The 20,514-nt window shown below is 39.2% G+C and overlaps 1 protein-coding gene across 7 annotated transcripts in view; it reads right to left on the bottom strand.

The window, feature by feature from the left end:
- PLCH1 (phospholipase C eta 1) overlaps positions 1-20,514 on the bottom strand; it is a gene marked incomplete at both ends in the record, with an annotated part of 206,258 nt that overhangs the window by 164,187 nt on the left and 21,557 nt on the right. For 2 of the 7 annotated variants that reach the window (XM_079704979.1, XM_079704980.1), the window contains one exon: positions 15,601-15,643. The exons of the other annotated variants lie outside the window; for them this stretch is intronic. In XM_079704979.1, coding sequence (XP_079561105.1) covers positions 15,601-15,643 — 43 coding nt within the window. Of the gene's footprint in view, positions 1-15,600; positions 15,644-20,514 lie in introns of those variants that run through there. 7 annotated transcript variants of the gene reach the window in all.

Below are 20,514 nucleotides of genomic sequence, written 5' to 3'. Positions count from 1 at the left end.
ATCTATCTGTTCTATTGTGTCATTTAAAGGTTCTGTTTCCTTATTAATTTTCTGTTTGAATGATCTGTCCATTGGTGTAAGTGAGGTGTTAAAGTCCCCCACTCTTATTGTGTTATTGTTGATTTCCTCTCTTATAGCTGTTAGTAGTTGCCTTATGTATTGGGGTGCTCCTATGTTGGGTGCATATATATTTATAATTGTTATATCTTCTTCTTAGATTGATCCCTTGATCACTGTGTAGTGTCCTTCTTTGTCTCTTGTAACATTCTTTATTTTAAAGCCTATTTTATCTGAGATAAGTATTGCTACTCCAGGTTTCTTTTGATTTCCATTTGCATGGAATATCTTTTTCCATTCCCTCACTTTCAGTCTGTATGTGTCTCTAGGTCTGAAGTGGGTCTCCTGTAGACAGCATATATATGGGTCTTGCTTTTGTATCCATTCAGTGAGCCAGTGTCTTTTGGGTGGAACATTTAATCCAGTCACGTTTAAGGCAATTATCGATGTGTATGTTCCTGTGAGCATTTTCTTAATTGTTTTGGGTTTGTTTTTGTAGGTCCTTTTCTTCTCTTGTGTTTCCCACTTAGAGAATTTCCTTTAACATTTGTTGTAGAACTGGTTTGGTGGTGCTGAATTCTCTTAGCTTTTGCTTGTCTATAAAGCTTTTGATTTCTCCATCGAATCTGAATGAGATCCTTGCCAGTGAGAGTAATCTTGGTTGTAGTTTCTTCCCTTTCATCACTTTAAATGTGTCATGCCACTCCCTTCTGGCTTGTAGAGTTTCTCCTGAGAAATCATCTGTTAACCTTATGGGAGTTCCCTTGTATGTTTTTTGTCATTTTTCCCTTGCTGCTTTCAATAATTTTTCTTTCATTTTTGCCAATTCGATTACTATGTGTCTTGGCATGTTTCTCTTTGGGTTTATCCTGTATGGGACTCTGCTCTTCCAGGACTTGGGTGGCTATTCCCTTTCCTATGTTAGGGAAGTTTTCGACTATCATCTCTTCAAATATTTTCTCAGGTCCTTTCTCTCTCTCTTCTCCTTCTGGGGCCTGTATAATGTGAATATTGTTGCGTTTAATGTTTTCCCAGACGTCTCTTAGGCTGTCTTCCTTTCTTTTCATTCCTTTTTCTTTATTCTGTTCCACAGCAGTGAATTCCACCATTCTGTCTTCCAGGTCACTTATCCGTTCTGCCTCAGTTATTCTGCTATTGATTCCTCCTAGTGTATTTTTCATTTCAGTTATTGTATTGTTCATCTCTGTTCGTTTGTCCTTTAATTCTTCTAGGTCTTTGTTAAACATTTGTTTCATCTTCTCAATCTTTGTCTCTATTCTTTTTCCGAGGTCCTGGATCATCTTCACTATCATTATTCTGAATTCTTTTTCTGGAAGATTGCTTATCTCCACTTCATTTAGTTGTTTTTCTGGGGTTTTGTCTTGTTCCTTCATCTGGTACATAGCTCTCTGCCTTTTCATCTTGTCTTTCTGTGAATGTGGTTTTTGTTCCACAGGCTTCAGGATTATAGTTTTTCTTGCTTCTGCTGTCTGCCCTCTGGAGGATGAGGCTATCTAAGAGGCTTGTGAAAGTTTCCTGATGGGAGGGACTGGTGGTGGGTACAGCTGGCTCTTGCTCTGGTGGACAGAGCTCAGTAAAACTTTAATCTGCTTGCCTGCTGATGGGTGGGGCTGGGTTCCCTCCCTGTTGGTTGTTTGGCCTGAGGCCACCCAACACTGGAGCCCACCCGGGCTCTTTGTTGGGGCTAATGGTGGACTCTAGGAGTGCTCACGCTAAGGAGTACTTGCCAGAACTTCTGCTGCCAGTGTCCTTGTCCCCACGGTGAGACACACCCACCCCCCCACCTCTGCAGGAGACCCGCCAACAGTAGCAGGTAGGTCTGGTTCAGTTTCCTATGGGGTCACTGCTCTTTCCCCTGGGTCCCAGTGTGCACACTACTTTGTGTGTGCCCTCCCAAGAGTGGAGTCTCTGTTTCCCCCAGTCCTGTCAAAGTCCTGCAATCAAATCCTGCTGGCCTTCAAAGTCTGATTCTCTAGGAATTCCTCCTCCCATTGCCGGACCCCCAGGTTGGGAAGCCTGACCTGGGGCTCAGAACCTTCACTCCAGTGTGTGGACTTCTGTGGTATAAGTGTTCTCCAGTTTTGGGGATTTGTTTTTATTGTGATTGCGCCCCTCCTACCATCTCATTGTGGCTTCTCCTTAGTATTTGGATGTGGGGTATATTTTTTGGTGAGTTCCAGTGTCTTCCTGTTGATGAGTGTTCAGCAGTTAGTTGTGATTCCAGTCCTCTCACAAGAGGGAGTGAGAGCACGTCCTTCTACTCCGCCATCTTGAACCAATCTCCTATCCTCGTATTTTCAATGGCTAGGTTTTACAAAGATTATACTATAAAATACAACTGCACAAAACAAAAATGAGAAAAAGCTACGAATACATATGTACTATACATAGCTGTAAAAACATCCCTTTTGTAACGTGTGATTTAATCAACTTAGACAAGTGCCTTTGGTTAGGTTTGGGTAACTAAGAATATTCATGGAGAAGTAAATCTTGACCCAGTTCTATCACTAACTAACTGATGAAATCTTATACTTTTTTTTCTCTTTCCTCTTCTGCCCCTCTCCTTCACTTTCCATAAGCTAGCCAAGGTTTTCCACCTCCTGATTATTCCAGTTGCATAGACTGCTGCTCCAGATATTAGTGGCAGCATGCAGGATCTAGTTCCCTGACCAGGGATCGAAGCCAGGCCCCCTGCATTAGGAGTGCAGTCTTAACCACTGGACCACCAGGGAAGTCCCTGATATATACTCTTAATTTGCCAATCATTAGAAGAAAAGAGTTATTATCAAGTTTGCACTACTATTGTTCAGGCTGTCATGTCTTCAAACTTGCAAAAGTCAGGCTTCATAACAAGCAAAAACAAACATTCATGAGACAGTGCACTTGTAAAATAAAAGCATTCCTCAGTCAACTCCCTTATTCTGCCTTTTACTCCCTGCAATAATCACTCAGTTAATATTTGCCAATGATAATGAGTTGAATAGTGATGCACCATAAACAGTTTGATGATTGGACCAATTATAATGATGAGAAAGAGCATTTGCTTCTGTTCAGAAAAGAACCTGGCAAAGGCAGCATAGTAGAGGGGCTTCAGCTGGGCCTGCACTCAGGGTGCCTGATTATTTTTGCTCTTTGGCTATTCAAAGAGTGCAAAGGAACCTACAGTGCTCATCCACTCTGACAGAGAGGCATCTTTCCTCCTAAAGTTGCCTTCCAGCTGCATAATCTCTGAGCTGCAGGGCTCTAAAAAGAGATTTCAGCCCCTCAGTAAAGATTCCCTGAGCATCTGCTACATCTCAGACACTACACTGAATATCAAATGAATGAGACCTCAGACACTCACAGTCTAGTCCAAAGATCAGCAAACATTTTCTGTAAAGAGCCGTATAGTAAATGTTTTAGGCTTTGTGGGCCATACAGTCTCTGTGGCAATCACTCAACTTCGCTTGTAGTACAAATGCATCCTTAGAAAATATGTACACTATTGAACATGGCTGTGTTCCAATAAAGCTTTATTTACAAAAACAGGCAGCAGGTCAGATTGGCCCACAGGCCAATAGTAGTTTGCTAATTCGTGGTCTAATCCACAGGTCGAGTACATTCTTTAACGCAAAACAGAGATATCTGTGTTGGTGAAAGCTTCCCCCTTGTATCTGTGTAACATTTCAGAAATAATGAAGCTATTTCATATATAATGACTCAAAGTTTAATCCTCATACCAACTCTTTGCAGTGGGTAGGTCTTATCCTCATTTTATAAGTGAGAAAACTGAAGCTCAAATAAAGAACTTTAAGTCATCCCACAACAAGGAGTGGAGGTAGGATCTGATCTTCTGCATAATAGGCAGAGATTACTATGTGTTCACCAAAAGTAATTTCCTCTTCCGCCAGGGCACACACCAGACTACATTTCCCAGGCTCCTCTGCAGTTAGGTATGTCCATGTGCTTGGGTTCTGGCCAGTAGAATTTCCACCTTGCCCCTCAATTTTCCTCATAAAAATCTCCTATACACGATTCTCTTTTTCCTTTACACTTTTCAGTTGGCTGAGAAGGAGGCACCCCTAGGGCAACCTTGTAAGTCACATATTGACAAAAGCAGAACCACAAAATTGAAAGAGCCTGAGTCCATGAACCACCACCTGGAAGAGAGCCACCCAACCAGAAACATCTGCATTATTAGAGTACGAAAGCTGCAGGAAATTTGCATTAAGCCACGGAGATACAGAGCTTTATCTGTTACAGAAACTCCCTTAACAAATGCAGCCTGTGCCCAGGTCCAGTGCTGTTTACAGTCAGCTATAGAAGAGATGTAAAGGCTGTGTTTTATCAGGGTGATGAAGCAGAACAGATCATATTTCAGACAGGAGATATATCAGAATAAGCAAGGGGTGCGTTTAAGAGAGTACAAATTGTTCTAAATGGTTAGATAGCAAATTAGCAAAGCAGTGGAAGGAGAGCCAGCAAAGATAAGCACTGGGAAGGGACTTGTCTACAACCCTAAAGAAAAAGGACTTGGAGAGAAAAAGAGACAGCCCAAAATAAGAGAAGTGCCATTAATTAGTACACCCAACCAGAGGAAGAATAGGCTCAAGGCAGTGAGACCATCTCAAGAGTCTCAGGATAGTCCTGACATAATCAGAGCAGAGCTGTAAGCTAGCAGAAGATTTTTCTTTTCATAACTTGTTTTTTAGGGTTTTTTTCTGATTATAAATGTAATATGTGCTAATTATAAATGTATGAAGAATTGAGAAGAAAATAAAACATACATAATCCCGTAGTCAAAAGTAACTAGTATTATAACTTTGAGGCATAAACTTCTGAACTTATTTTCCCTTTTTATGCACATATATGTAGGCATTAAGAAAAATAGGAATATAATATTTTCCAATGAATATAACCATGGGAAATCTCCTCATGTCAAAAGATCTTCACATCATTGTGAGTAGCTGCACTGCCCCATGATATAGATGTGTTATTTTTCAAAAATCAGTTATTTCCTATTGCACATTTAGGTTGTTCCCCTTTTCTTGCTATTACCAAAAAAATTACTGCAATACATTCCTATTGATAGATATATCTGTGAAAATGTGCAAGTACTTTTACAAAGTTAAAAAAAAAAAAGACTTTTTACCAAGGATCAAACTGCCCTCCAGAAATACTAATTCAGATTCCCATTAGCTATGTATAAAAATGTCCATTTTCCCACACCTCTGCTGACACTGGATATCTTTTTTTTTTTTATCCTTTGCCAGTCAGGTTAGGCAAAAACAAAAAACAAACCTCTCAATTAATTTTTGAAAACACAGTTAAACAATTTTTTAGTTCTCTTCCTTGTATTTTTTTTAAAAAACATCCTGTTTCATCTGTGGAAGATCCTAAATGCATAACATTTAGAAGTTATCTTTAAGGTGACAGTATGCTTAATTTATACAATTGGTCTTAGTGACTAGAAGCAGAGCAACTTCTGGATTTGAAAGACTTAACATGAAGAAATCAGTACGAACAATCAAATATTAACTCTTCTCAGGGGATACTTCCCAAGTGATACTGCATACTGTAGGTGAGCTATGACTATCAGAATTGAGTGGATAATCTGTTTCTAAATTAAAAAGCTGTTTTGCTAATTATAATCAACTTTATTTAACTTATTGCTTCCTTAGGTTTTTTCTTTCATACTTTTATCAATGCTTGACTTATTTTTGGTTTTGGTTATATAGTAGGTACCTAAAAGGCTAAGTACCCAAGAATGAGTGGAAAAATACAAATAGAAACTGATAAAGGTTGTCAACACTGAGAGAAAGGAAGGAGGGGACACAGATGAGGGGTGTGTAGAACACAGGTACTGAAATGAGCAGGCGTGTATTATTAGGGGAGGGATGCAACATTCACTGAAGCCCTAGGTACCAAGCACTGGGCAAGACTAGTTACACACATCTTCTAATTTAATCCTCACAATTCTTCAAAATGCATGGAATCCATATTTGTTAAATGAGGAAAAGAGTGCCAGAGAAATTGACCCAGGTGATTACCTAAAAGGCTAAACTGCTATTAGAACTTTTGGTTGTTTTTTGCTGCTATTTTATTCCAAATCCCACATTCTCCCCCAGTGTACCACTGCACTGGAGAAATCCTGTGCTCTCCCTGCCACCAGTTTCCCTTGTGTCTCATTAAAGGGTACAAAGAAACAAAGAAATGGTAAAGTTAAAAATGTGAGAATGGGGGAAGGTCCCAGCAACATGAATAAAAGAACAAGGAAAATAAATTATGCATTGAATAAATGAGAAAATAAAGAATTTGAAGAAAGGAGTGTAAATGTGGAACTGTGTCCAGAAGAATAAAAGAGTAGCACAAAACAATGGCATAAAAAAACCCACATTAACATATGCACACTACTATATATATAAACAGATAATCAACAAGGACCTACTGTATAGCACAGGGAACTCTACTCAATATTCTGTGATGACCTATATGGGAAAAGAATCTGAAAAATAATGGACATATGAATATGTATAACTGAATAACTTTGCTGTACACCTGAAACTAACACAACATTTTAAATCAACTATACTCCAATATAAAATAAAAATTAAACTTAAATTTAATAAAATAAGATTACAGATAGAAGAAAACACACATTAGTCAAATGAAGAAGTTAAGAAGTATAAAAAGGTAAATAAATAGCTAGAAACCTCAGAATTACAAAACTGAATTGTTCAACCAAGAAACAGTATGTTCAGCCCCTTAATCTTGACCTGTTCCTAAAGGAATCCATTTTCCATTCTGTTACTATTCATTACCATACACCAATTTCCACCCTTTTTAAATGCAGTGACCAAAATTGAACTCGTTCTTCAAATAAGGGCCACATCCACCCAGTAAATCCCAAGAGAACGTTAGCCATGGCCTGCTGACACTATTTGTACTAATGGTCGATAACTTTAGAACTTTCATCAGTTTGTTGCTCTCCAAGATCCTTGTGGCTTCTGCCAAGGCTGCCAATGTTTTTGTTGCTTTGTTTTTGTTCTTAACAACACTTCTGAGCTCAGAATGAGAAAAATCACAGAAAGCATCTTAGAAAGATTCCCTAACTCAACGCAATGGGTAGGTAACTGCTCCAAGATCTTACAGCTAACCATGTCTGAACCAGAATACCAACCACTGATTCTGATCTTCATGGACCTGTATGTGGCTTTATAAATCAAATACATTCGAAATTTTATTTCTATGAAAAAAAAAAAAAGAACAAAAGGAAATTAGAAAACTAGGGCAGGGACGTTTAAAAACAAAAAAGAAGAATTTGTGGAGGAGAGGTCACAAGCAACAAGAGTGAGTGCTCAAAGTAGAAAAAGAAAGAAATGCAAGCCTAAGAAGAATGGGGTGGCTTCATTCTTCATTCATTTTATTCTTCCTTTGCTCCTTTCTGCCTATCTTGCTTCCATCTGCCACATCTTCAGGGGAAAAATAGGTGTAAATTTGAGACAGAAAAAAAGTAAATAGTGAAAGAATATGAACTAAAGTTCAGAATGACTACACACCATGATTAAATAAGATTGGTCAACCAAATTTTTTAAATAAGATGAAAATAAAGTGGTAAATAAGAAATATAAAACATGATTACCCCCTTCCCCCCACTGCACCACCAAAATTTGTATATTCCTATTTATTACGCTCCCCATGCCTGCTTTCTTTCATTTTCCTACTTGATTTTCTGAGCTTCATTTTTCGAAATATCAGTGAGAACCTGAGAAAAGAAATGAGTAAATAAAAAGTACAAAAATGAGAGAATAAGGATGAAATAATATAAATTAACCTTAAAACCCCAGTATTAGGAGAATGCTCATTGTATGAGAGGAACTTAGTTTCTAAATCTAGCTTAGTAACTAAGTAATTCTAGCTAAATAAGTAATAGCTGAGGTCCTACCTCATGTTCATACTGGGGCTCAACAAGAAAAGATGGGAAGGTAAGTTACGAATGGTCCACACAATTTATATTTTTCATCCTCCTTGCTGATTACATAAAAATTTAATTCCCCAGGAAACCTTCCCTACTGATGTAACTCCTTTCTGTATATGTGTGCACACATATAACACACACTCCTGGAAGGATGCAAACCCACAGGCCAAAATACCAAGCACAATTTTATCTGAGGAGTGAGAAAAGCAAGGGGAAATTTCACTTAGCACTTAATATAAAATCAGTATTGCTTGTTTTTTTAAACAGTCTTTGGACATAACTTTGGACATTCAAAATAAACAATAAAGAAAAGGGCAAATGAAGAACTTAGACGTGAGGGGAAAATGTGCAAAGAGAAACTATAAAAGGGAAAGTAACAAAATTGTTCTTCACAGCTTTTACATCGTTCCTTCTTATCTCTTCTCCTGATTTTGTACATTTGAAGGGGTGGGTGCCTCAGACCCCTGCTTGTATATTTTCTCAAATTTTATTTTTTCATAGCCTCCCTGGGGGGAAAAACAGACAATACTGACATCAATTTTAAAGAAAAGTGAGAAGCAACAGGTCACTGGATTAGACGGAAACCTTATGTTACACACATCTACCACTGTGGCTTATTCTTTAAACAGATCAGTAGAAACAATCATTCACCTTTCTTCAAAGAGACAGCTGAAGTAACTCTAGCTCACTCATGGTAGCTTCTGTTTTGCTGACAAGTAATTAGAGACAGTAACAGATCATTAGTCAAAACCTCAATGACAAGTGTTCATGGCCTTGATATGCCTGAACCAATTTCTCAAGTAGACTGAAGGCCTCTTTATCTTTGGCTGTTGAATCAGTCCTTCACAGCACTTCTTTTCTCCTTAAATACCCTATTTTTTCCTAAAATACCATTTTTTTTCTGTAAAATACCACCTTTATATCATCCATTCACTCCAAAGCTTACCATCCTCTCCCCTTCTTTGTTAGATCCAGCCCAAACTCCTCATGGGCGTATCAAAAACCTTGTGTGATCTGGTCCCACACTAACCATTCTTATCCCACTGCTTCCCTATACCAACCCCCATGTAATCTACCACACATTCTTCTTTCTGTTTCTTACTCAGGAAGTACTCATTTGCAGGTCCCTTTACTTAAGGTAATGTCAGGCCAGGCTGATGGCTGGGGAAAGACATCTGCAGAAAGCAGAAGTTAAACCAAGATGTCTGTAGAGATACAGTAGAGAACCCTGTACAGAGAAGGCAATCGATTGCTTCCTGACTACATATCTTACCACCTACAGGACAATAATATCATCACTAAGAGAGGGAACATGACTGCAAGTCGAACTCCAAAGTCAGCCAACAGGATTCAAATGTCAGCTCTACCCATTACACTATGACCTAGGGCAAGTTACAATATTTTTCTCTCTCCGCACCTCAAATTCTTCACCCCAAAAATGGAGATACCTATACTTGCCTCATTGGGCTATGATCAAGACTGCTAGTTGTCAAATTATCAGGTTCTCAATTTTCTCTAATGAATTTGATGCCATCATGTGATAAAGAAATCTCCAGAATCTGTCCTTTTCCTCATATACCAACTTCTGAAGTACTACCCTTAAATAAAGTTAACTTAGGCAATTACCTTGCTCTGGTAAGCATTCATATAGTCAAAACTGTTTAAACGTATGTAATCATAGTATATGAACTTTGCTTACTGATAATAAACTTTTTAGGACTTCCCTGGTGGTGCAGTGGTTAAGAATCCACCTGCCGATCCAGGGAACATGGGTTCAACCCCTGGTCTAGGAAGATCCCACATGCCGCAGAGCAACTCAGCCCATGCGCCACAACTACTGAGCCTGCACTCTAGAGCCCGCGATCCACAACCACTGAGCCCACGCGCCAAAAGCCTATGCTCCGCAACAAGAGAATCTACCACAACGAGAAGCCCACGCACCACAATGAAGAGTAGCCCCCGCTCGCCACAACTAGAGAAAGCCCACGTGCAGCAACAAAGACCCAATGCAGCCAACAAAAATAATAAACTTTTTAAATCAACCTATTATTGAAACATGGAATGAGTATTTATAAATACAGAAAAAGAATGGAGGGCTTCCCTAGTGGCGCTATGGTTGAGAGTCTGCCTGCCGATGTAGGGGACACGGGTTCGTGCCCCGGTCTGGGAAGATCCCACGTGCCGCGGAGCGGCTGGGCCCGTGAGCCATGGCCGCTGAGCCTGCGCGTCCGGAGCCTGTGCTCCGCAACAGGAGAAGCCACAACAGTGAGAGGCCCACGTACCGCAAAAAAAAAAAAAAAAAAAAAAAAAAAAGAATGGACAAATTATTATACGTGAGAAAAATTAGGAGGGATAACCGAGAGAAAGGATTGGTAAAAGGGAGTGCTATGATCACTGAATAGAGTCTTTCTTTCTTTCTTTAAAAATTTACTTATTTATTTATTTATGGCTGCTTTGGGTCTTTGTTGCTGCATGCGGGCCTTCTCTAGTTGCAGCGAGAGGGGGCTACTCTTCATTGCAGTGCACGGGTTTCTCATTGCAGTGGCTTCTCTTGTGGAGCACGGGCCCTAGGCGCATGGGCCTCAGTAGCTGTGGCACGTGGGCTCAGTAGTTGTGGCTCGTGGGCTCTAGAGCGCAGGCTCAGTAGTTGTGGCACACGGGCTTAGTTGCTCTGCGGCATGTGGGATCTTCCCAGACCAGGGCTCGAACCCGTGTCCCCTGCATTGGCAGGCAGATTCTTAACCACTGTGCCACCAGGGAAGCCCCCTGAATAGAGTATTTCTATTTGGCAGAGCAGAGAACATGAAAGTATAAAAGAATTGTTAAAGTTAGAAAGGCAAGCAATGGGGTAACTGAGAGACATGGGTTATAAGTGAGTTAATTCCTCATCTACCATAGAATAAAATCAATAGACAATATCAAAAATTGAAATCAGTAAATAGTATAGTACATCATTTAGAGATATGAAAGTAATACTAAAACTCTACAAAAAAGGATAGTGAAAGTAGTTTATTTAGGAAAGAGGTGAAGAGGGCTAAGAGAGGGAACTATACTTTTTGTGCTAATTCTTCTATACTACTATGTTTAAATTTTAGCTATTTTCAAAAATAAGAAAATGTAACTGAAAAAAATCTATTCACAATACCAACTAAAACCACAAGAATAAACCTAAAAAGAAACGTGGACAACCTGCATGAGAAAACTCTATATCTTCACTGACATAAAAGAAGACCTAAATATGGTGCCTTCTACTGTGTTCCTGAAAAGGAGGACTCAATATCTTAATGTTGATGGTTCTCCGCAGTTAATTTATAAATGTAATGCAATGCCAATAAAAAAAGTCCCAACAAAATTACTCTTGGGACTAGAGAGGCTATTTCTAAAATTCATCTGGAATAGAAAATACATGAAAAGAGCCAAAATTTTTTGAATAAGGACAATGTTGGAGAACTTGCCCTAACAGATAGTTCAAGAAACAGACTTAGAGAATGAACTTGTGGTTACCGGGGGGAAGGATGCGGTGAAGGGATAGTCAGGGAGTTTGGGATCAACATGTACACACTGTTATATTTTAAATGGATAACCAACAAGGACCTACTATATAGCACAGGGACCCCTGCTCAATGTTATGTGGCAGCCTGGATGGGAGGGGAGTTTGGAGGAGAATGGATACATGTATATGTATAGCTGAGTTGCTTTGCTGTGCACTTGAAACTATCACAACATTGTTAATTGGCTATACTCCAATATAAAATAAAAAGTTAAAAAAAAAATGTTTGCCCCATTTGACCCTGCAGTTCCATTTCTTGGAGTTTATCCTGAAGGAGAGAGGCAAGTATGACAAGATGTGCATGACTGCTAATAAAAAATATAAAAAGTAAAAAAAAAATTGACTGATAGATCTGTGGATCAGAATAAAGTACACAGCGTCATGAGCATCATCTTCATTAAATAAGGAAATAGCCATTTTCAACAAAAACAAAATTAAGTACCAAGAAATGGCCACCAACCTCTCTACTCTAACGTTTTAGTTGGAGTGATTATGCACGCAACATGACAACACTGAAACCAATGTCCTACAACCTAAAAAAGGTGGAGTTGGAGTTCTTTGAGCTTCTTGGGGAAATAGGTTTTTGTTCTAAGAGAAGAGCAGAGATACTCATTATTAGGCACAATTCTGTCTAATGGGCAAGAGGTTGCAAACTTAGTAAGAACAGAAATGTTAAATTTCGTATAAGGCAAATACCTACTTGTAGTTAATTTAGTTCAACTACAAGACAGTGACTGGATACAAAGCGTATGCAGAGGAAGAAGCAGTGTGAGTTCTAGGGCGGCTGTGACCAGGGCAAAGGACACCAATGTGGGCTTGAGAGCCTAGTGTTTTCTCCTGAAAGAACATCTAAGCTAAGAAACCCAAGTTGAGGCCACTGTATTCTCACCTGTTTACTTCAACAGCCTTCTGGTCTCCCTTGCTCAAGTCTCATCCCTCCCATCATTCCCTAAACTGTTGTCAGAGAGATCTGAAATTCAAATCAGGTTACTCTCTCCTCAGTTTAAAACCATCGGCTTTTTTTTCTTTGATAATGCCTACATTTCTTAACCTGGATTATGAGGTCTTTTATTGGTCCTTGCCTACTTCATCTTCAATCTTTGCCTATCCACCTGATATAATCCTTCTTATCCTTCAAGGCTCAGTTCAAATGTCACTTCCAGAAATCCTTTGTTGACTTCTCCATGCTCAAGGTAACACTGGAATGCTCCTCTGCTACAGTGCTACCATAGTTACAATGATATGAGCATGTCTTTGCACTAGGTCATGAGTTACTGGAAAAGAGGTTAATACTTTTATTCACTTTCATACCCCCAATTGGAACCTTGTAAATAAAGTATATATTTGATATATTTGGTTATTCATTTTCAGCAGTTAAGAATTCCACAAGAAACTCTCAGTTTTCCCCTCCTTAAAAATGGACTTGAACAAAGAATTCAAATGACACAAGATGAGAGGGATCACAAATATCTAAATGTTTAGCATCTGCTAAAAGCAAAAATCTGTATTTGAAGAGAGTGGGTCCAGCCATCATGATCTGGGAATTGGAGGGCCTGATTCCAGTCACAGATTTGCTCCATGTCTTAAGAGAAAATTGCACAGCCTATGTTTTTTCCTCCTTTAAAAAGAGAAGGATTACTATGGTTTCTTCCTGCTCTAGGAATCTAGGACTCACTCCTACCTTGACATCAGCCCTTCCATAAGGCATTCATACACAGCACACACACTGCTGGCATGTAGGTTATACTAAGCCAAGGGGAAAATTAGTAGCAGATGGTACCAAGGTTCTAGGTCAAAGTGCTTTTGATCTGCACTCCAGAACAAATGCAAATTCTTTTCAACTAAAGTAGACAGAATATGCATTATCCTTATTTTCATGACTATGTCATTTTCCATTTCTGTCGTCCTTTTCCATCTTCCAAATGCTTTCAGAGTCATTATACCAGTAATTCTTATAACAACCTTATGAAGTAAAGCAAGAAAGCAGTGTTCTCTCTTGTTACTAAAAAGGAAACTGGGGTTCCTAGACATGATGAGATTATAAAACACTTGCCTTACATGCCCGAAGCTTGCTCTGACTTCTGTTTTTATGCTGCAAATCAAGTCCCTTACATATTCAGTGTTGTTTTAAGAACCAATAAAGATGCCTTCTAATTTGGAGGTTTATAGTACATTGCATTAAATTATAAGGCAAATGATGACAATAAGAATAATTCCCTAAGGATATGCACAAATACAAAATGTAGGCGCAAACATGAGTTTTACACTTAATAGATGTTTTAAGACTAAGGATATACCATCAAAACTCAGGTTTCTTCTTTCTGGTCTTCCTGCCTCTGAATGAACATTTTTGAACTTTGTACCCCCATCAATTGAAATCACTTCCACTGACATTACTGTTAAATAATGCAACTCAGATTTCAAGAGAATTCAGAATCTATTAATTTTACCCACTTGGAAATGGAGTTGATCTGTATAATTTAAAAGGTTCCACTTAATAGTGATTTGGAATTCAGAAGAAAGATTTATTCTTAAAAAGTCTTGCTACCCACTAAGATGATTTTAATACCAAGATGGACAGTCCATAAAGAAAATTTTTTACTCAGCAAAATACATCATTAAAATGAATAAATGAAAATCTTTTAAGTAAAATATGAAGTATATGCCCATTTAAAAAATCTCTAGTAAGACCATCTCTATGTGACTACGTCTACCTTCAAACAAGACACCTTACATTTGTCAACTTTAAAGGCTTATCTGACTAGAAAAATTCATTCAAATTTCCATTAGGTTTAAGAATCAAAGCTTAATTTTAACTTTAATCCTAAAGATTACTTTATGTGGTAAAAGTAATAGAAGTCATTTTCATCATTACTTCCATGATGTGTAAAGCAAGACAATTCTGATGCTATGGTATGCCATTCAATTGACTCCCACATTCAGCGTACAAAAGAGTTTCCAAACATATTAAAAGATAAAACTCTAATGGAAAATCCTTCTGACAAACTGCATACTGAGTAACCCAAATCCTACCCTATTTCTGTATAAAAGCTCCTTCCTAAGTCCTAGAAAAGTCAGTTATACCCAGAAAACCTCAACCATGGTTTAATTTATATTTTGAATAAAAAGCAAGCATCCCTGCTGGTACTGCAAACATGGCACATTAAAGTTGATATCACCAACTAGCAACAACCTCGAGACAGGCTCTCAGATGGAGCATTCACATGATAAAGTTACATTTGAGTAGACGCACATGAATAATCTAAATGGCTGACAAATTTCAGTTTGAAGATAAGTTCAGAAGACATTTCTTGACATGTCATTTACTCTGTCTGACCAGGCAGGAACATTTCTTATAATTCAAAAACAATCTCCATATATTTCAAATTTCCGATCTCCTAACTCATACTTTAAAATGTTTCTTTCATGCAGGGGAGCTGACAGATAGGCTCTGAGAACATGATACATGGATTCTGCCTCCATTTTATCCATGCTGAATACTTATGCCATTTCATTTTCAAAAGCTAATTATTTTCACTCTTCATGACTTTCTTTAATTGATACAAATTGGGAATGATTTTGTCCAGATTACTGTAGGAAGTTAAAATAGAGTTTTATCCATCATTATTCAAACTGAGTAAGACTAGACAATGTTTAAATTAAAACCCACTGTTTATAAGTATCGGACAGATGAGATTTTTAAGCACGTCTGTATCCTTGACTTATATCCTAAGAATACAAATGGTTTTGTCACTGACCACTTTACTATAATGATACACTTCCAATTTGTCAGCATGCAAATTCTACCATTATAAAAGCACACATTGGCAAGGAAAAAGACTAATCAAAAATACTTTGTTACCTTTTCATCTCATATTGAAATACAATACCTCAAATATGTTGTCAAGAGTTCAAATAAATCTTTAACTTAACTCAACATGAAATAAAATGACATGTATAGCATCTTTTACTAGGACTATTACACTTACCTTAAAACTGGTAATATGACTCTTACCTTTTTCTGGACTTAAGTTTTTATACACTTCAAGGTCTGCCATTAAATTTAATATTGTTAAACATTATTGGCAAGAGCAGTAAAATTTCTCTCTAAAGGCAAAGCCTTTTCCTGATACACATCTCCAAAAGGGAAAAAGGAAAAAAAAAAGGCAAAGAAATCCTTAGCAGCCCCAAGAACTTGACTCATGTTGCCCTTTATGGCATGATGAGGTCTTCACAATTCAGGCTTTACAGTGTGGAAAAAATAAATCCATGAGATATGATTACAGAACTTTGTCCCAAAGTGAAAAGCACAGCCAGATAAGAACACTAGAAGCATCTGCTCAGGGCTGCCGCTATTGTGGGAATGCAGGCACTGTGGCTACTTTGGGTATGAGACATGCATGCTTAGTGCAGCGCTGAAAGCCCTCAAGGCATTATGCACATTTAATGTCTGGGAAGTGTACGTCTTTAACCATCAAAGAAACCTCCTCACCTACAGAGGCCATTGAGAAACACTGATTACCATGGTAGTGACGCAGGCTGAATGCAGAAAATGAATGCACACACAGAGACACACAGAAGCACACACAGACACGCACACACTCTCGGAAGCAAACATCACTCCATTTGAGGCAAAAACAATCCACTGAAAATAAGCTACGTGTGGTCCTGTACATTGCACACTGCGTTTGTGCCAGTCAGCTTAAGCACATATGTACTGACAGTGTTGAAGCTTTTCCTTGATTTTTGTTCTGATTCCACACACCAACATAGCAACGATCACAGAAAAGACTGGCATGTTTCCAACTTAGAATGAATGAGGTTACAGTAACAAAACACTTAGGCAGTGAGGGTTACTTCTCAGGTAAAAAGCATATCCCTGTGGGCAATGTAAGTAGCATGAATGGGTCTGAAACAGCCAGTTTTTTGTGAATGAACCAGCATGTTATCAGAGGACAATTTTCCCTCAAGTATACAAAAGCATTATTTGCATGTTTTAATCCACTTCTTCATAGAGACAGGTAGACAGACAGGTAGATATTTCAAAAACAATTTACTATAGTCTTGTATTTAAGCGTTGTAACTAGGTCTCTTCATCTTGAGCATTAACTTCCTTACTCCCAGAATTCTCTATCTAGTATCAACCCCTCTAAACATTTTCTTCTTCCCGGCTTCAGATGTGGCCCCTGAGACTCCCAGCACCTCCCAAGCCAGTGTCAACCCCTTTACTCCATTCCCATCAGGACCACCCAGCCCAGACTCCTAACCCACCCCTCTCCTCTAAGATGCAAAGCTCTACCCCAATTCCCATTCACCTGTTTCCCAATTGGCCTACCTCTCAGCCAATTTGCAAACCCCACTATTCACTCTTAAATATTCCTGAGAAATCTGAATTTCAAAGGTGTGTGTGGGGGTACAAACAATTAAAACATCCTTCTGGCAAGATTTTATCTGACATACATATATACACAACTATACAAAACAGCAGTTAAGAGTTTAAGAGCCTATGGGGACTTCCCTGGTGGCACAGAGGTTAAGACTTCGCGCTCCCAATGCAGGGGACCTGGGTTCGATCCCTGATCCAGGAACTAGATCCCACATGCATGCCTCAACTAAGAGTTTGCATGCCACAACTAAGGAGCCTCCCAGCCGCAACTAAGACCAAATGCAACCAAATAAATAAATAAATAAATACTTTAAAAAAAAAAAAGGAGTTTAAGACCCCAGGTTTGCCTGGGTTCAAATACTGACTCTGCCACCAACTAGCTGTGTGACCTTGGGCAAGTTACTTAAATTCTTTGCTCCTTGGTTTCCTTATTTGTACAATAGGCATACTAATAGTTCCCACTTCAAAGTGTTACTGCAAAATTTTAATAAAGTGCTTAGACTCACAATTATTTTATATTATCATTGTTATGCTATTATTATTAGTCTTGAAATCCTTTACGTCAACCCAGAAAAGAAGTGGATTTTATTGTTTAATCTGAACTAACCAGGACTTTGAACACACAGTAGCACCCCAAAATTTGAGATATCTCAGAAATACTCCTGTTAAATAATGAATACTCCTAGATAATCTTTTACAAAAAGACAGTGATTTCCGTAACACAAAATTGGTGCCAAGTGATGGATTTCTAGTTCCTTTAGCTTCCCAGAACCAAAGCTACCTGAAAAGCAAAAGGCATCTTTGGGTCAATTTCCCACTTAATCCGGAAAAGAGATGGAAAGCAAAGTGGCCCCAAGGAAGGCTTGGAAAACCTCTCTTCTTGTTTTTCCTTACAAAGATCCCCCACCACAATCTTGTGATGTCAAGAGAAGGGGGTGTGAGGGGAGGGAACAAACTGTTCCTCACCCTCCTCATCCACAGGGGAGTCTTTTCCTCCCCAAAAGTTCTCCAGTCCTCTCACCCTAGGCTCCTCCCTGGAAAAGCTTGTGCACAGGTTAGATATGGAGCCCAACACCACAGCAATGGGCAGTGCCTTGCGTTTATCCTGAATGGCTCTGGGGCACCCTCAAGGGCCAAGCCAGATACCCAGTGTGAGCGCTCAGTGGCTCCACAGGGCAGGCAGATGACTTTTAAAAAGCAGGCATGGGGCTTCCCTGGTGGCGCAGTGGCTGGAAGTCCACCTGCCGATGCAGGGGACACAGGTTCGTGCCCCAGTCCGGGAGGATCCCACATGCCACGGAGCGGCTGGTCCCGTGAGCCATGGCCGCTGAGCCTGCGCGTCCGGAGCCTGTGCTCCGCAACGGGAGAGGCAACGGCAGTGAGAGGCCCGCGTACCTCAAAAAAAAAAAAAAAAAAAAAAAGCAGGCATGGCCCATGAGTATGCATTTGACCACCAAGGAACACTCATGGATTTTTTGAGAGCCCAGAAATATCTACCCCTTATTAAATACCCAATGTCTCAGCAGCAGTAAATAACCTTCTGTGCAGCCCATTCAAAAAAAGTCATAAAACAAACACCAATTCTAAAGTCAGCAGGGACACTGGATGACACAAACATGGCAGCCACGTCACTTAATGAGTCAATGATTATAAAAGCTACCATTTACCAAAGACCACTACACAAACATGCCCTTCTCTAAATCTTCATGAAACTTCTGCAAGGAGATATATTAAGGTCCAAGAAAAATATTCAAGTGGACAAGATGTGCTAGAACAAAAATTCAAACTCAGGCCAACTCTAGATCTGGGCCCTTCCCACCAGCTCCACGTTTCAGGTCATGGGAACCATCTGCAAGATTTCAGGCCTGATTTCAGAATTCCTTGCTTCTCCCAGTTAGAATATTCCCACACAATGCCAGAGCAGCAGTGGCTTCGCACTGTAAGAGCCTCCAGGTGGTGCCCAGCCTGGACCTTCCACAGACCCTGTCCTCTGGCCCTTCATTCAAAGCACCTAGGTAATTTGGTGAGGGGTGGATTTCACAGGAACTTTCACACACGGCTAATGTATTATAAACTGAGATCATGAATCGTAACAAATTTAATAAGAAGTCAGTCATCAGGCAAGATGTAGCAAGTTTCGTAAAAATGTTTGTACTTATTTTAGTCAATAATCATTATAGCTAGAAAGCTATCATAAAGCAATCACCAGCAATATAAAAATCTATGTACAAGGATATTTCCTTAGTATTAGCTATAATAGTAAATAAATAAAGCTAAATGCCTATCAACAAGGGAATGATTAAATAAAATATATAATCATGCTCTGGAATACTACCTAGCCATTAATAATGATTTTAAGACACTGCAACTACCTAGAGAATGTTTGACAAGCTATGTGAAAAAAGGATCCAAACTAAATATACGTGTTTAATTATGTAAAATACATGTGTATAGAAACACAGAATAAAGGACTAGAAAAAACATGTGGAAAAGATTAACAATGGAACCTCCAAGTGTTCTTATTTTCTTCTGAAATTTAACTATATTGTAATTTTTTTTTTTTTTTTAAGATTTTGGGGTTTTTTAATTTTTATTTATTTATTTATTTATGGCTGTGTTGGGTCTTCGTTTCTGTGCAAGGGCTAGTTGCGGCAAGTGGGGGCCACTCTTCATTGCGGTGCGGGGGCCTCTCACTATTGCGGCCTCTCTTGTTGGGAGCACAGGCTCCAGACGCGCAGGCCCAGTAATAGTGGCTCACGGGCCTAGTTGCTCTGCGGCATGTGGGATCTTCCCAGACCAGGGCTCGAACCCGTGTCCCCTGCATTGGCAGGCAGATTCTCAACCACTGCGCCACCAGGGAAGCCCTATTGTAATTTTTTAGAACCAGCATTTCTTTCTTTTATTCAGGGGAAAAAACTTTTTTTTTTTTTTTTTTTTTTTTTTACAGTGTAGCTAGTTTAGTAACACTCAACTAGGGGGGAGATAATCCTTTCCCACTGCTGTGTTGAAACAATGTAGAATTTTGAGGATTACTAACATTTCTGAAGCACTTTACTATGTTTCAGACACTGCTCCTAGCATTGTACACACCTTATTTAATCCTTACAGTGTCCCTGTGAGTGAATTCGGTATAATCCTTTCTTCAGCTTCAGATGTGGAAACTGAAGCAGAGATAAGTAACTTCCCTGAGCTGGCACAGCAAATGAGTGATAGACATAGGCTTTGAATGCCCACAGTCTGTCTCCAGGGCCAGTACTCTTCAGCAGATAAGGTAACACGGAGATCTTGAGCATGTCATATATATCCTGCTAACTGTTTTTTTCATCTGAAAGCCCCGTGGAACAATAAAAAGAGCTACTAGAGCTTAAATCCTTTCAGAAAATTTCACTGTGTGCTAAACTACACAGGAAACCCAAAGTCCTCAAAATAAGTCATATAGCAAAATCACCAGTGTAACTACACAAACACATGAAACCCCAAAACAAGAATCCTACATATACGTGCAAACCAAAAGAGCTAGATGTGGGGATATTCCCACATAGA

This window comes from Hyperoodon ampullatus (assembly GCF_949752795.1).
Source record: "Hyperoodon ampullatus genome assembly, chromosome: 5".
In the NCBI taxonomy this organism is placed as follows: Eukaryota; Metazoa; Chordata; class Mammalia; order Artiodactyla; family Ziphiidae; genus Hyperoodon; species Hyperoodon ampullatus.
This window is presented reverse-complemented; position numbering and strand designations above follow the sequence as displayed.